This window comes from Melanotaenia boesemani, chromosome 11 (genome assembly GCF_017639745.1).
Source record: "Melanotaenia boesemani isolate fMelBoe1 chromosome 11, fMelBoe1.pri, whole genome shotgun sequence".
NCBI lineage: Eukaryota > Metazoa > Chordata > Actinopteri > Atheriniformes > Melanotaeniidae > Melanotaenia > Melanotaenia boesemani.
Window position 1 is genome coordinate 5,927,293 of NC_055692.1, and position 17,219 is coordinate 5,944,511.

The 17,219-nt window shown below is 37.0% G+C and overlaps 1 protein-coding gene across 1 annotated transcript in view; it reads right to left on the reverse strand.

The window, feature by feature from the left end:
• The window catches only part of adamts3 (ADAM metallopeptidase with thrombospondin type 1 motif, 3), a 202,526-nt gene that overhangs the window by 151,824 nt on the left and 33,483 nt on the right, over nt 1–17,219 (reverse strand). The window contains exon 4 of the mRNA XM_042000229.1: nt 11,602–11,758. Within this exon, the coding sequence (XP_041856163.1) occupies nt 11,602–11,758 (157 nt within the window). The remainder of the gene's footprint in view (nt 1–11,601; nt 11,759–17,219) is intronic.

Genomic DNA, 17,219 nt, shown 5'->3' on the forward strand with positions numbered 1-17,219 from the left:
GATCTACCGAGGTGGCACAGGGTGTAGCCTAAATCAAAGCCTTGCCACCCCTGCTGCCTCCCCAGCTGGCAGCATCAAATTCAACAAATAATTATGGAAAGTCTGACATTGATGAGCGGCAATTTCTGATGTACTACAGTGAATGCAGCACAAGGTAACGCGACAGTGGCCTGAATTACCTTCATTTTGAAACTGAGGAGGGAAGCGAGGAGGGAGCTGCAAGGACAAAAGGCAGCAGCACAGAAGGAAAGAGGTAACACTAAATAACTACATCATAATAAAAGATGAAATAATAACAGCAGCTTAGTTCTAATGGCTATGATGGAGAATTTGAGTCGACAAAAAAGAAGTTTTTTTTTTCACTTCCTGTACATGTAGCCTAATCTTACAGTAGGTCTGAAGTTAGGTTTGTCTAAGGTAGAAAAGCTAAGAACATTAGCTGGTGTTCTGAACAATGAAAACCAATGTTTAGGACCTTGTTGGTTTAAATAGAAAAAATATTGATCCTACTGTAAAACCTGGATGGACCGATGCTGTGTTTCTTTGAATGTATTTTCCATTTTTGTCATTTTACTAAACAGAAAAAAGTGGTGTTTGCATGTTTTTATTGTAATAAATAGAAGTTGTTATGACTATGTGTATTCTGGGCCCACTATGTTAACAAAGTAGATTAAATTGGAAAAATGATCAGATGATGATGAGGATTTGCTCAAACAGTCATACCAAACACATCAAAGAAACCACCGCAAGTCTCAGGACTTTGTTGATGGTTTTCCTTGAGTTGAAAGTCAAAGTTTAAATGTCAATTCTGGTGATAAACTTCTTTTACATTGATAGCCGCCACAACTCTACAACAAATAATACCCTTGTCTTAAACGATTAGATAATTATTACTGGTCATGCTGCAGAGCAGTTCTCAGACGTTTCCAGTATTTTACCTTTATTTTACCTTTATGAAATAATTTCAATGACAAAAATTATTTTCCCTAACGTGATGTGAGAAAAAATAAAATATTCATATGCGGTTTATTTACTTCTTTTATGTTGATTTTATTCCTAATTATTTCACAACTCGATGTTCTTATTCTCTGATATTTTATTTATCTCCAGAACCTCCTGCAGTCCTCCATAGTACTCTCATTAAAGAAGCACTGCTGCAGACAGCCAGGAAGGTTGAATGATTCATTGTTGTTGAACACGGTGAAAGTTTTTGCTCATTTTCTTTAATGTTAAACCTTTTATTGTCTTTTTGGTAGTTTTCTAGTAGAAGGAGAAATATTGAGCAAGTGCAGAGGGAAGGGAAAGAGGAAGGAGCAGGTGAAGAAAGATGAACTGAACTCTATAGTTTTGAAACAGTCTGCCAGAGAACCTCACGGTTGCAGAGACCATTGATGTTTTTAAAAAGGGGCTTAAGATCTACCTTTTTAGCTTGGTTTTTAACTAAATTTCATTTGATCTTAATTTATTTTACATCATTTTATTTCACATTAATTTATTATCATTTTACTCAACTGTTTTGCTTCTTATTTATTAATTAATTTATTCATTTATTTCTTAGTTGTTCTTACTATTTCTTAAGGTAATTTAATTTTCATTTTAACTCCAGTGTTTTGGTCACGGCGATCCTCCGAGCCAGGGTTTTACCTGCTCGGTCTGGGGGTTGTTGCCGCGGTGATCGCCCCTGGCTGGTTGGCTGGGGCCCTGCACTGCAGCCTTATGGCTGTGGTGTGGGCCCCGGTCTGCCCTGATTAGTGTTGCTTTGAGTGTGTGTGTGTGTGTGTGACCGTGTGAAAGATCATGAGTGTTTTTCATTTTTAGGTAATTCAGTTTTGATGTGTAAAGGCTTGTTTTATTTTTAACATGCATGAATTGAATTGTGCTTAAATTTCTTTATCATGTAAAGCACTTTGTATTGCCATTGGCATGAAAAGGGCTTTATAAATAAAGTTTGATTTGATATAAAGTTTTTTTTTTTTTTTTTTTTTTCACTTGAAATGTAACGTTTCAAAACACAAAACATTAGATATTTGATCCAACATTAGGTATAATCATCATGTATTAGATGGAACATCCCACTGTTTTAACATGCATGCATGTGGACATTAAATCATAATTTAGATACTCTAAGGTCTACTATCATGACACATTTTTTTATATTATAAAAAATACTTTGCTTATCTTTGAATTTACATCCGGTCTGGGCTCAGAAATGCCCCTGGTGGACACCATTTTCTTTCAACTTAGAGGAAACATTTTGAAATGGTCCCTTCTGTGTTTGATCATAACGGCTTTAAACAAGTTAACTTAACAGCTTGCAAATTATGAAGATTAATTCCAAAGCAAAGGGGTAATATCATATTCACATATCAAGCCTCTTCTTGTAGCTTTTTATCCATACCTTCACCATCTGTGTGGAGAACAGCTGTGAGGGCAAGTCTTTCCTGGGTATCACTCTAAGGCTTCTTCTTTCAGACCGACTTCAAAGTGTGAAAACATCTATTGATCGTGTTGAAATGATGGACTTGGTTTGTTGAAGTTGAAGGGGTGCCAATGGGGGGTTGTCCAGCTCAGCTTTGGAAAGCATTGTGTCAGTAAAATTCAAACTCAGACACCTCTGTTGTAAATTTTTACTGTTTGTTCTACTGTTCAATGTCAGAGAAAAAAGATCAAATAAACTTCAAGCTGAATTCTTTCAATAGTTAAGTTTCAAATGCAAATTTTTAATTTGAAGAAGAGGTAAAAGGAGATGGCAAAAGTTTCCATTAAAGCTCCAAAATATTCATCTGCTGAAGGTGGTTTTCATGTTTTAAAAGGTTTTAATACCAGTGTCAAAGCTGAAAAAGATTCAAATGAAGAGACTCAGCAGCTGTCCTCAGTGTGAGTCATGAAACAATAAACTTAAACATCTGATCAGCATTTTCCAAGATATAACCCCCAATATAACCGAATCCCCAATCACCCAGAGTCTAGTGGACAAAGATGTAAATGTACTTGATTTATTCAGCACTTTACAACAACTATTTGGTGAACCAAATTGCTTTACAAAAGATTAAATCAACAATTTAAAAACACACCAGAAAACAAGTACATACTGGAAGTAAAAGTAAGATGAATAATAAAAGCACAAAAAATAGAAGGATAAAAGAAAAAAAAAGTGTCACCACAATGTTCGATGTTAAAAGCCATCCTAAATAAATGAGTTTTAGGTTTAGGTTTAAAAATCTTAAAAAGATGTAAATATATGGCCTAAAATTCAGGAAGATACGCACATTTAATCAAAAAATTTATTTAATAATAAATTAAATCAGTTATTAATATATTAAAATTCGAAATAGATACATTGAATAAATAAATAAATTTTGTATTAACTACTTAAATAATATTGTAATATTAGAAATTAATATTGGCTGTTTTTACTTGTGTTGCCATTTTGACCAGGGCACAACTGTAAAAAAGGTTTTTACCTCATTTGAGTTGAATCCCTGGTAAAATATAGGTTAGATTTGATTAAATAAAATATATATATATATATATATATATATATATATATATATATATATATATATATATATATATATATATATATAATAAACCAAATATATAATTAATTATGTTATATTAAACAATTTCATAAATAATTTATTAAATATATTTATAACACACCGTCACATCAGAACCATGAAATAATTCATTTAATGCAGAAAAAGAATTTATTTATTCATTCATCATTTATGTTTATTTACAATTTGAAAAAAAAACAAACAATTTGAATTAAATAATTCATTTAATTAATTCTGTTTAATTCAATACTGTAGTTTTGTTTTTTTATGTTGCCACTTTTCTCCTTCCATATTTAATAAAATGATCTTTATAAGCTAAACTTATGCTTCATTTCATAACCACATAGACAAGTTAAGACATCTGCAATACATACTGTATCTGAGATGCTCTGCAGTTAAACCCAAAGCCCGTGTTAGGGTGAGGTTTTATTATGCTGAAGTAAACAATGGTGACTGAAAACAAATGTAACTTCTAACTTTGGGTTTTTCCTCAAACTATAGAAACACAGGCAATGAAATGTGTGCACATAAACAATGTGTTAAATTATGTACACGACCTTGACAGAGTCAGTGAATAAATTCAATCAAAGTGAACGGCTCTACAACAGAAACACAACCTTGAGCTTTAAATATTTGAACAAATTTCATGCTAATGCCTTCGTGCTTTTTGCATCAGGGTGTTTTACTTTGCAAAGGCTTGGTAATTTAAACAAAAGCAAAAAAAGAAGCCAAACGCTGCTGAGGTGGAGTTGCAGCAGCTTTGTTTTCACACACCCTGGCTTGCTTACGGTCAGACTCTCACACCTCACAACAGGAAATAAGAGGTGCTGAAACAAAACACAGCACCTTGGCTGCACACAGAGCTGAGTTTAGAAGGGCTGGAATGAACAGAAACTTCTCTACACTTTACTCACTTGCTCCAACTTTCATTGCCTGGCAGAAGACTTGAACTGCTTGTGTGAACTATTTAATTTCAATGTCTGACATTAAATAAAAAACATTTAAGGCTGCATAACAAAGTGTGCACACGACTGCTTCGTTTGTCATTCGATCAATACTGGAAGTGTACATGCAATGCTTCTGTGGGTGCCACGTGAACCCACAGGGAGAACCCTGGACTAAGAGGGATCACACATACAACACTGCGGAAACAATTCAGAAAAGTGCTTTTCAAAACTCACATGAAAGTTACTGAATTCACCATCATGAATCATTTTATTCCTGCTGAGCAACTCCTCGGATGTATTGTTAGCCTTGCACACTGACATTGCATCAGCAGTTAAGGAAAGAAAAAAAAAAGAAAGAAAGGAATTAGCCATCTTCTGCCATCACCCCCAGCTGGGCTGGAAAATCAATCTGACAATCTTTCAGTCGCAGGGCATGACATAGAGAAGACTGGGTAAAAGTAAGAAATCCAATCAACACCAAATATCCCATGAGGGAAGCGTGGAGAAGCACCAAACAGCTGTGCTAGCTCTGCCACACGGTGTTAATAGTCACCTACAACACCAACCAGACACCTCCTTAACCCTTCACTGCCTGGCTGTTATGTTTGGCTTAATGTGTTAAGTGGATAAATGGAAGATGATGTGAAGTTCTAGAAAAGTTAAAGAAAGCTGTTCTTAATATTTCCCATGATGGAAAGGTCAACTGACGATTCTTTAAGCAGAATTTTTCTTACAAAAGAAGGTCATTGATTGGGAAAGTTTGCTTGTTCTTCGAATGTTATGAAAGTTGTAGAACTTCTTTTATAACAGTGAACTCCATTTTTTATCTGACCTTTCTCACGTTTTACATCCTTCGCACAAACAACATCATTCTACACTGAGTTTGTAAAAGTCTGGAATTTCTTTTTAAAAAAATCCCAAATGCTTCATTTTGTCCAATGAAAAGTTTTCTAGAATTTCAAATTTCAGCAGTTGAAGCAGAATAGTGGGCGGTGCCTAATCAGGCCTCTGCAACCGACCAATCACAGCAGAGCTGGCTTTTCAGAGAGGGGGATGGAGGTAGCCTCCCTAACTTTGGTTTTTACAGGAAAGGTTTAAAAATGCAGGAACAAAAAACACATTTCATGGGGCCTTTAAAGTTAGAAACACAGCTATGACCTTGGCGAAGGAATGCAGCTTCTGCTCCTGTTTGTGATGAGATGCTGGTCCAAATTCATGTTAAATACTGGAGCCGGTATCTGAGAAATTAACACAACAGTTGTGTCACTGATAGGGTTCTTAGGCAGAAAAGGTAGGAATAATTTTCTAACTGTAATTATATTAAATATAATTGTTCCTCTACATAAAAACAGAGAATTTGTCTTGTTAAATAATCCTATATGTTGGTTATTGAGATTAAGGCACCAATTATGAACTGTTCTCAGACAGTGACAGGGGTCAATCTAAAGCAAGCAAGTAATGTTTTAAAATGCCCAAAAAAATATACCGATTAATAAATAAATTAAAGAAACATGAGATGCAAAATTTTTCCAAAACGGACCTGGAATCTGAAAGGATGCTGCCCCCTTCAGGAGTCATGCACTGCTCAATTTTTAATCAAAGAAAATGATTTTTTAAGCAAATCAGCTAAAATTGTACTTCAAGAGCACTCCATTCTTGTCAACCTAGTCTTCTGTCTCTGGCAACACATAAAAGAAGTGAGAAGATTAATAATAACTTTTAAATAACCTTTTCTTGTTGTTGTACTTTTAGCTATAAAGCAAGCACCACACAGTCTGGACAAAAGATACCTTAAAAAATATTACAATTACAAAATACATCTAACTTCATTATAAACTAGGGATGGCTTTGATTTACATATACTTTGAATAATAATTTAATTATAAGGCATAATTGTGCATCTATGGTGTGGATATGACTACCTTGTTTTGAACAGCAGCTGGTAGTAATGTCTTACTATCACCACAAGGTGGCATCAATTTACCGAACTGTTTGCCAACTGCAGGGAAGCAACGGATGCCTCACTTTTCCTAGGCTCTGGTATATAGTGTGTGATGCTGTGAGATTCACTGCTAAGGGAGTGTAAATATAAAGAAACAAAAACTTCTTTTCAAATGTTTTTTTTTTTTATTTATCTAGGATTTTAAAAAAACTCATGCATATTTCCACTGCACTACCAAGGAAACAAAAGCTCTCCCCACCCCCAAGCATTCCCTAAAAACAAACAGAAAGGAAATAGAACACCTAGTCGAACGGTTTTCAGATTCTCCTGAACTCTTCAGGTGGGACTGTGTGCTGAAGCGCAAAATCCTTTTTGTCCAGGCCTGTTTCATGAGTTTATTTTTTTAAATAATTCTGTTGAAGCATGGTTGAAAAGCAATGTCTGACTTTCATTTTTTAAATTTCATAGAATTTTTATTTATTATTACTTTTGTCAGATTCAAGTTATTTCTGTGACCATTGTGAGTTTTTCTTTCTTTAAAGGTCTCATATTATGCTAAATTCACTTTTTAATGGTTTTGGAACAGTCATACTGGTCCCCCCGCATGTGTAGGAGACCCGTAAGTGTGAAACTCTTTCAGGCGCTCTCTCTCCCCCCTGCTCCACCTCTAGGGAAGTAAGCGCTGAAATGAGCTTGTTTGAAAGCGTGTACGTTATGACGTCATAAGGGACAATAACCACTCCCCACAGAGCGATGGACCCGTCTACCGGCTCTCAAAGCCCGCCCTCTAAAAATCACCTAGCGCCCAGTGTTTTTCCCTCTTCGGCAACCCTCGTTAGCGGACATGGCTAAGCGACAGAAGCACTGTTCTGTTTGTGGCTGCATAAATGAACACGAAAACGTTTTTTTACTTCCATCCACTGAACCCACGAGGACTGAGTGGATTAATTTTAGTATAGTATGTGTTTGTGACAGTAAAAAGCTGCCGTTAGCTACATTGTACCAAATATGAAAAAAACTTGACAACATATTTAGAGACAATATTTACAACTAACCATGCAGAAACTCCCTGCTGCAGCCGCAGAGTTTGACCCTCCTCAGATATCTCTCCTTCTGGGTCCGACTCTGGCTCAAACTGGTAAGGGAGAACGACAGCGTCTCTACCAGTTGCCATAACGCTGCTGTTCACGAGAGCGGCATGAACGGGCATCATCCATGAACATAGTTACAAAAGAGGGGGAAAAAATTCAAGACAGGGCCTAATGGAATGGCTGAAATTTTACTGGCTGGACGAGTAAAAGTCACACTAACCTTTCACTAACGTCCTGTTAGTCTTCTTGCTCGAAATTCTTCAGGAATGGGTTCCGGTGTTCCGGCGTTTGTTTATCCTTCACTACGCTGTAATCAGCGTCTAGTAACCGCTAAGGCCTAACCTGTCAATCACCTCATGACGGGCGATGCGATGGGCGGAGCCAACAGCTGAGCTGCTCCGCCAGGGTTCCGCCCACCATAAACGGCACATTTCTGAAGCTGCTAAAAAGAGGGAGGTGAAGAGAAGCCGCTGCACTCAAACTGAGGGTCGATTTGTCCATACCATGGCGGAAATATTTCATTTAGATATTAATGAATGGTCTCAGATTGGGAATAAAGTGTATAATATGGGACCTTTAACTGAAGGATACCAACAATTTTGTCTGTAGATCTGGAACTAAGCCTGGTCTGGAAAAGGCTAGCTCCACAGAATAAATCTCCATGGTAGCTTATGTCACAACACATCCAGCTTTCCGCAATGCTGCTTTTGTGTAACAAGCCTGCGTACGTTGAACAAGAATAACCACGATACCCCGGCTTAATCCTTTATCTTGGTTTTGCAGGCCCCTGGTCAGGACTCTGGATGCTGAGTTCTGCAGGAACTGTAAAGGAACTATAGTTTTCGTTGGGAAACCAGGAAGGAGAGCATTACAATAATCAATACGGGAAAAAATAAAAGCACAAGTCTGCGTCTCTGCACTGGCTTCTTCTGCAATACAAAAACAAACCTCCCAACGGTTCGTTAACTCCTTGTAATGGTCAGGATTTAAGATTTCAGCTGTTCACCCTTAATACATGCATCAGTAAGATTCAGCAGTGCCACTGACTTAACATTTGTCATGAGCATGGCTTTGAAAATGCTAAATACCACAGTCTATGAAATATTTATATATTCCTGGTTATATCTTCCTGTTTTAAATAAATCAAAGCAAATAAACTGAATAAAATGTGAAAAAGGATGACTGTTACATGAAATAATTAAAAATTAATTAACTAAGTTAGTAAATCATTTCATTATAAACTAACTTTATCATTCATTTTCACAGCCGGATTAAATAAAACTTCAATTTGACATCATTAATAGCCCTGAGAAAACATTAATCAGCCCACCTTTGGGTGTGGACAACCTACAGAAATGACTTGAGGTTGTATCCAGTGGCTTATTTATTAAACGTCTTTTTCTTTTCTGTTGCCTTGAAGCATCAGCAATCCTACCAATCCAACTCTACCAATCTATAATAAAACATTATCCTCACTGTTTTAACTAAAGGCCATGACTGAAACTACTCCAAAAATCTCTCTGAGTCATCTCAAAGCTTCCAGATGGCAAAATATTCATACTTTATTATTTACATACATGTTAAGGAGGGAAATGGAAACTAATGGAATGCAATGGCATTAAGTCTGAGAAAATGACTTCCCTAAAAGCCTAAACAGCACTGCTGAAGAAATGTAAAAGGAAATGTGACACTTAATGAGTCCTTCAGAAGCTCAGTTCAGACATAAACAAGCGTCTCACTGCTGTGTATCTATCGAGACAGCATACATATTTATGATCATTATGCATAACAAAAAAAAAACCAAAAAAACAAACCAGTATTTCAGCTCTATGTGTGGCATAAACAAACCCAGAGGGAGATGGAAAAATGAGAGGGTGGTTAGAATTTGCTAATCCGCTGGTGGACAATGCTTTTGTGGGGTGGTGGCGTGCACGAGACTCTCTTTAAATTTGACAAATTGCTTTGATGACTTGAGTTGATTCACTGTGTGACTTCGTGGCTAAAGGAGAAAACCATCAAACTACAATGACTCCAAAGTCAAAGTCAAAGATTATTTTTAAGAGACACTATAGACTCATTTCCACCAACAGGTCCAGGTCAGGCTAGGATGTTTTTTGTGTGTGTGTGCGTGTGTGTTTTCACAGGAAAAAACTGTGAAGGGTACCAAAATATACAATCTGACCCGTCTTACGTATTTGGGACCCTTCCACTGGGTTCCCAGTACTACCAATCTGACCCAAAAGGGTGGATTTTGACACACTCCAATTGTATCATGTGAGTTTTGCGTGTGTTACTATCCAGCAGGTACGCCACCGACCAGGTAAGGGTGCAGTTTGTTGCAGACATGCAGCAGAGATCAAGGTTCACCAAACCAAACCAGACCAAGCCGGACCAAGCCGGACTCCTCGGAAGAAACAGACCAGATCTCTTCCACTGGATCAATTGATCAGATTTGAATTTTAGCTGAGTAAAGTATTGAAATATTCTTTTTAAACACGAGGTGATTCATGGGATCCATCACCTCTCCTGGCTACAGTTCAATGGAAGCTACTAATCACTTTTTCCATCAGCAACAACAATGCCATGTTTTTAGTGTAAATAAAACTTAGGCTGTCTACAGAAAGCAGTGGACACCAGTAGCGGTTAAATCTGCAGCAGCAGGAGGAGTAAAGGCAGGAATATAACGATAAAGAAGGATTAAATTACTGATCTTAATTATTAGGATTATTAGGATGATCTTTAAAAGGCTACAAACTACAAGTTTGCTGTAAAATTTGTACAGTCTGAAGAGGAAGTATTTACATTCATCGTATAAGTCTCTGAGGAGTGAATATCTGCGGTATATAAACATGTTTTACCAATTTCATACATGAATCAACTGTTGCTTCAATCACTTGACTTAAAACCTAAGTGGAGTAGAAGGAGAAAGGATAATAACTATTCTTTCTGTTATTATAAACCTGGACATCAGCGACTGGACGAACAGAGTCAAGTAAAGCATCATGTCCAATGTTCTGGGTTTCTGTGCTGCTGCTGTCACAAATGCTTTTTTTCTCAGGGTGGGCCAATTCACTATTAACTGATTCATCGCGATGTGACACATGCCGATTCAATTACAATTCGTAAATGTTGAAATTCGATTATTTTTCATAATAAAGGAATCAGTTGCAAAGTGTGGCAGGAACATACAGTATAAGTCACGCATGCCGCAAACAGCAGCAAACAGTAAAGAACTGAGATGCCGAGAAGCCGGCAGCCAGCCGTTCAGCCGCTGTTACTGAGCAGAGATTTACAGTTGCAAACATTTTGGTTTTTATGGACAAGACTTACTCTATATGTAAGTTGTTTAAAGCCAAAATACAATAGTAATACCACAAACATGCCACAGCAGCTCATGCATTTCCAGCCCAGGTTACAGAAGGAGAAGAATCTGTTGTTGTTCCAAACTATTGCTAACACATTTTTCCCTGAAGATTCCATGAAGATATATTAACATAATAAAATATGTTGGATATGTTTTGGATTTATTTATGGTTTCAAATAAATAAAAGGGAGTGGAGATAAGTTTGTTTACTTGCATTATTTGGATAAATGGAAAAATTGACGCATTGAAAATCCTGATAACCTTTTACTAATAAAATCAAGCCCTGAATCATTATCAGATTGGATCGTGAGGTACCTGAGATGGCATACCCCTAGTTTCCCCCCCTAAAATCTGACTTGTAGAGAGTCTTTCTTTGTGTTTTTGGTTTAAAAAGGTATAAGTTTGTCATTATCTAGTTATTGGTGTCTGATGTAAAACTGGAAGCTTTTGGGCTGGAAATAAAACTTGTGAACTACAGTATTTTTGCTCCTGTTGCTCCAAGGCAGTTTCAGGCCCAGGATATTCTCTAATGTTGGGTTTAGACAATATATGAAGCAGCTAATCATATCCTGAGTTTTATTCCTTACTGATGATCTAAACCAGACTTTTTGTTTTGAGATACATCAGACCCACTTTAAATCAATCTGAGCTGATCTCTGCCCCCATGAACGAGAAACCTTGTGGTTGTGCATCCTACCTTGCAGCTGGTAGTCCAAGGAGATGTCAGAGGGGGCCTGGAGCAGAGCTGACCTTCGGTAAACTACGTGGACCCTGCCCTGGTCCTCCAAGTCCTGAGCACCTTTCTCCAGCGGCTCGATGAAGTATTCATCTGAGTCGGTACGGATCATCCCAGCCTGCAACACAACACCAGGTCAGCGGCTGGGCAGAACCAGAGCACGCATGCACCGAGCAAACCTGCCTCAGTTAGAAGAGGAAAGACTACAATCCTGAAAACATGATCGTCAATTATCCTGACAGCATTAAAGGCCTAAAACAGCCTGAAGACCTTTTCATGCACAACCATAATCACCCATCCGTGTCTATTTAAAAGCATAATTATGATGATTTCATCAAATCAAGATAATTACAGGATTAAGCTGTAATAGCATTTCCAAAAAGTCTTTCTTTTTATCTGAGCATGAGCTCAGAAAATGTAAATGCCTCATTGTTCTCTGACACCTCTGGCAAAACTGGTTTAAATTAAAGACATCCTATGTGTACACAGACAGAATACACCAGAATGTCCTAATAATGAATAAAACTATACAAAAGCAGATGTACTGACGTCATTTTCAGTCATTTATTCAGAGAAAATGGTGTGTTTGAGTGTTTCTTATAAATGTATAACGGTCCTGTCTGTGTAGCACCGTTACATGTAATGATTGTTTTTCTGCAACTTTCCGTCTATTTATTATTATCACACAGTTACCCGACAACCACCGGCGGTGATCAGAAAGCTTGACATCATTAGTTACACACTGGCACAAAATTGCTTCGTGATGGCTACCTGCAGCCCCCAGATTTCTTGTAATAAGAAGCTTGTCATGCCTTTCGTTATTTTGCTGAAATAAAAAGCCACAATTTTCAGTGCAATAATATCCAACCAGGGTTATGACTCATTCAGCCCAAATCATGTACAAGAGCAGGTGTCACACGGCTAAAGAATGAACCAAAAGACATATGGTCAAAACAAAAAATCCTCCACAACTATGTTTCTGTAAACACTGCACATAAAATAAAACAAAATCTCACACACTTTATCAAAATCATACTTACTAACCTATCTTATTCTATTTAGAAAATATAGACAATTTGATGCCACACAGAAATGAATAGAAATTCAGAGTAAAGCTACAAAGAAGCCAAGGAATATATTTAAACACTGTTCTGGAAGATTTTACAGCAAACTGATAAATTGGTGACTGGTAAGGGTGTCTGGATTGGGTATAAAAGGAGACTCAAGCTAAGCTTTAGTCCTTCCAAGCATGGATAGATTGTGGCTCATTACTTTGTGCAAAATCATGGTCAGAGAATCATCAATATGTTTAAAAAAATAAATAATAATTTTCTCAGTGCAAATCTCAGAAAAAAGAAAAAAAAAAACATTTAAAAAAGGGTTCAGGGAGCCAAAGATGAAAGCCCCTGCTGGATGGTCATGATCTTCAAGCCCATAGGTAGACAAACATATGGCCTCAGAACTTTTTTCACACAATAGAGTCCACTGCTGCATCCAGAAACGTAGCCTGAAACTGTATTAATGGACACGTCTTCAGTGTTCAGACCAGTCCACATTTTAGCTGCTTTTCTTGATAAAAACTGATGTCTGGTTCTACAAGCCAAACATGAATCCAGGGTGTTATCAGCGAAAGATGGAAAAACCAACACCCGTGATGGGGGTGCTTTAGTGGAATAGAATGGATGACTTGTACATGCTGCCATGAAGGGGGAATCCTTAATGGAAACAAAGTGGATATTTCAGTAGAACGAGATCAGACCCTTTTTATAACCAAAAGAGAGTGTGTTTGACTGGCCTGTTTGCAAACCACATACTGTATGTCTCATTAATAGCAATATCATCATCAAAAGGAGAACCAGGCAACAAACACCAAATGTTAAGTAGAGTAAATCCTGTGTTTAACAAGAATGGCAAAAATTATTTGTAGAAGTTCTAAAGAGATTAATAAGTGTAATAAGTGAGCTGTGTCGCTGCATTAAAATCTACATTTGCTCATATTTTTCTGAAAATCTCTGGCAGATTTTGCTTTGGTATGGTTTTTATTTCAAACAAGTTTAATATGATATTAATGAACCTGGAAACTGACAGATTAATTTAATTCATTTGGTCAGAGATAATGAAAAAACAGCTGCTGCTTTGCTTCAATGCCCAGAGGTAAAGAAGAATTATTAAATATTACAGAACAAAAATTTCATTTTAACACTCAGACAGGTTGCTCATCCAAGTTATCTTAAAAGAGAAAAAGTCAAGCAAACTTCATTTTTAAGCACATTTAAAACGTACATTGACCAAAGTGATGTACAAAAAAAGATAAATACAAATAAAATCGTGACGAAGCAGCAACATAACAGATATAAAAGAAATAAAAGACAATAAACATACAAGCATTAAACAAATATTTAGCAAAAAATGCCAAAACTCAGTTTGGTTTAAAAGCTAGAGAGTAAAAATGAGTTTTTAAGTGAGATTTAAAAATGTCCACAGTAGGTGAAGTCAGTACGGATGGGGAAGCTGCTCCACAGCTTGAAGGCAACAACAGGAAAAACTCGGTCCACTCTTAGTTTCAGACTGGACCTCGGGACAGCGAGGAGAAAGTGGTGAGCAGAGCTCAGTGATCTAGAAGGAGCTTGTGGAGTTAAAAGATTGTAGCAAAAAGAGGAGCCCAGCACGTTAAAAGACTTACAAACTATAAAATCTTAAAATCAACTATAAAACAAACAGGGAGCCAGTGCAAAGAAGCCAACACAGGTGTGACGTGGTCTATCTTTCGAGTGTCAGTTAGCATTCGGGCAGCATTTTGGACCAGCTGCAGACTTTGCAGAAGAGACTGACTCACACCTGAACAGTGGTTGTTGCTTTAGTCCAGTCTTGAAGAAAATAAAGCGTAAATGACTTTCTCAAAATCAGAGAAAGAAAGAAGGAATTAACTTGACTTTTGCAAGAATACTGAGCTGATAAAAGCTAGCTCGGACCATGGCAGTTACATGCTTATTTAAAAGAAATAAACAAAAATGACTCCCAGGTTTTTGGAAGTTTTGTTTATTGGTGCAATGGACCACCATCAAATTTCTGGTCAATGGCAGCATGGCAGTCTGGATGCCCAAAACATCACAACTTTGGCTTTAGGACTTGATACGAGATGTCATAGTTCTTAAAAACAGAACCTAAAGGAAGCATGTAAATTGAAAAACGGATTGGACCTAGAAAGAATCCCTGGGGAACGCCAAAGGAGAGGGATCTGAAGAGGAAAAAAGCACCAACGTTAACAGAGAAACTTGTTAGTGAGGTAAGACTTGAACCATTCAAGTACAGTTTCCTTACGTCCAATAGTTTGTTCAAGCCATGATAATAAAATGCTGTGATCGACTGTATCAAAAGCAGCAAAAAGATGTAAAATAGGTTTAAAACCAGACTGGCAAACATCATTAAGACTGGGATCATCTAAAAATGTCGGAAGCTGGATAAAAATAACTTTTCCAGCAGCTTGGAAAGAAAAGGCATTTTGGTGATCGGTCTGAAGTTTGACCAAAGCAAAAGCAAAGAAACCAAACTGTGCACCTGTACGTGGGTGGAGGGGCCTCTCAGTATCCCCAGAGGAATCTGCTCCAGCTCAGGGTCGGACAGTCCGGCTTCACTGCCGCACCTTGCAGCTCTAACCTTCCTCTGGCCTCTTCATTGACACTTTGTTGGACTACACATATGGGGCTTTGGAAGCAACACTCACTCTGAACTCACTTCCAACTCCCTCAGTCCCAAATCAACCAACACTCCTCCTTCTTTAGCCTCCCATTTACAAGAACTACTGGCTGGGCTTCAATTTCAGTCCTCAGTTAAGTTTGCATCTAACTTTGATGCTTTTTGGCTGAGTCTCTCCCTGACATTAATAAATAAATGAACTAAATATCTGAATGCCAAAAAAAAAAAAAAACTCAAAAGTTTAGCATCCATGACCCCTGAGGCAAAATGGGGACAATATGACTTAAAAAGGAATAAACAGTTTAGTGTGATGTTTTGACATAATATGATTGAAACGCTGAAGGAACAGGTTCCTTCTGACAACACAACATAGTGTAACTTGCCAAAATCTTCTAACCACATGTGAACATTTGATCTGGTTTCTGTTATTGGTTGGTGTCCAGCAACTTTTCTCCACATGGGCAGCACTTGTGGCTAAAATTATTTCATAATGTGCTTTGTTTACCTATGATTGGTCACACTAATGATAATGGAGTCTATAATCATTCAACATTTCTTTATACGTTACTTTCAAGCAGCCAAATTTTATTGTAATCTTCAGTAAGTGTTCTCGAGCAATAGTTTCCCAGGTTTTCTGTAGGTTTTTTCAACGTTTTTTTTTTTTTTAACACTGGTTGCTTTTTCACTTATTGTCAATCTAGTCCTTGTTTGGGTCAAAATAATTCCTGCAACAGGATGACTTTGGGTTTGATTTTTAACTTTGTTTAAGATGCGCCTCTATATTATAATCATACAAAATTTAATACTTTACAATCAATGTTAATGAAACATCAATAAAACCATGAACTGCACTAAAGATGAAAGATGTCTGCACACTGCAATGCACCACCACCAACGGCCACTAGGAACAAACGTTCAGCCTCTCCCATGAAATATAATAATTGGTCAAGACTTGTTATAGCTTTATGAGCTAAATTCCTCATTCTGGTTACCTGTAGAAATTATTTCATCATTACATAAAAATTAAACCTCTAAGCCCCACCCACTTGTCCATATTTGGTCACTTCCAAAAGTCTAAAGGCTCATTTTTGCTTTCAAAATGTTTAAAAGTTTCAAATGTTGTCAAACATCACTGCTCACATACTCCCATGTGTCCTTTAAGTTGGTATGGTTGGTAGGGAATACATCCACTCGAGAGAGATAAGTTCACTTCTGAGTCCTGGCATCAGTTTTAGACAGTAGGAAACATGGTGTCATTGGACAAGGTACAGCATAAATGAGCTTATAAGATGGTGATATTCCTGTAGTAATTATTGCTTGATGCCTTCCGTTGCTCCTCTGGGATTCAATACATGAATTAATCTTTATTTATAAAGCACTTTTTCATACATAGAAATTTCAACACAAAGTATTTTTTACATTCAACACAAAATAAACAACATAAAAAGTTTAAATTAAAGATGTTATGCCAAAAAAATAAATAAAACTAATAAAAAAAAAGTTTACCACGCAAATGCTAGCATTTTGGGGTTTTAATTTTCATTTTAAAGGCCTGTTTAAAAAAAAAGAAAAAAAAAAGAAAAAAAAAAGGCAGTGCCAAGGTATGTTGTAGTTTAAAACTCTTGACTTCAGCATTTTGGCCTTCAACCATCTTCATCTTATGAAAAAGTTTTTACATAAGCAGTGAATCTGACTGAGAAGCTCTGCAGTCTCATTATGTAGCAGCTTGCAAATCACAATGTAATCGTGTCCTGCTTTTTCATGTATTCCCCTCCAAACAGGACATTAATAAAAGTGGACATAATGCTCTATTTAAATAAAGGATACAAAATTGTCCATTAAAATGGACAAGCTGAACTTGCAAGCACAGGAGTGGCCCCTTG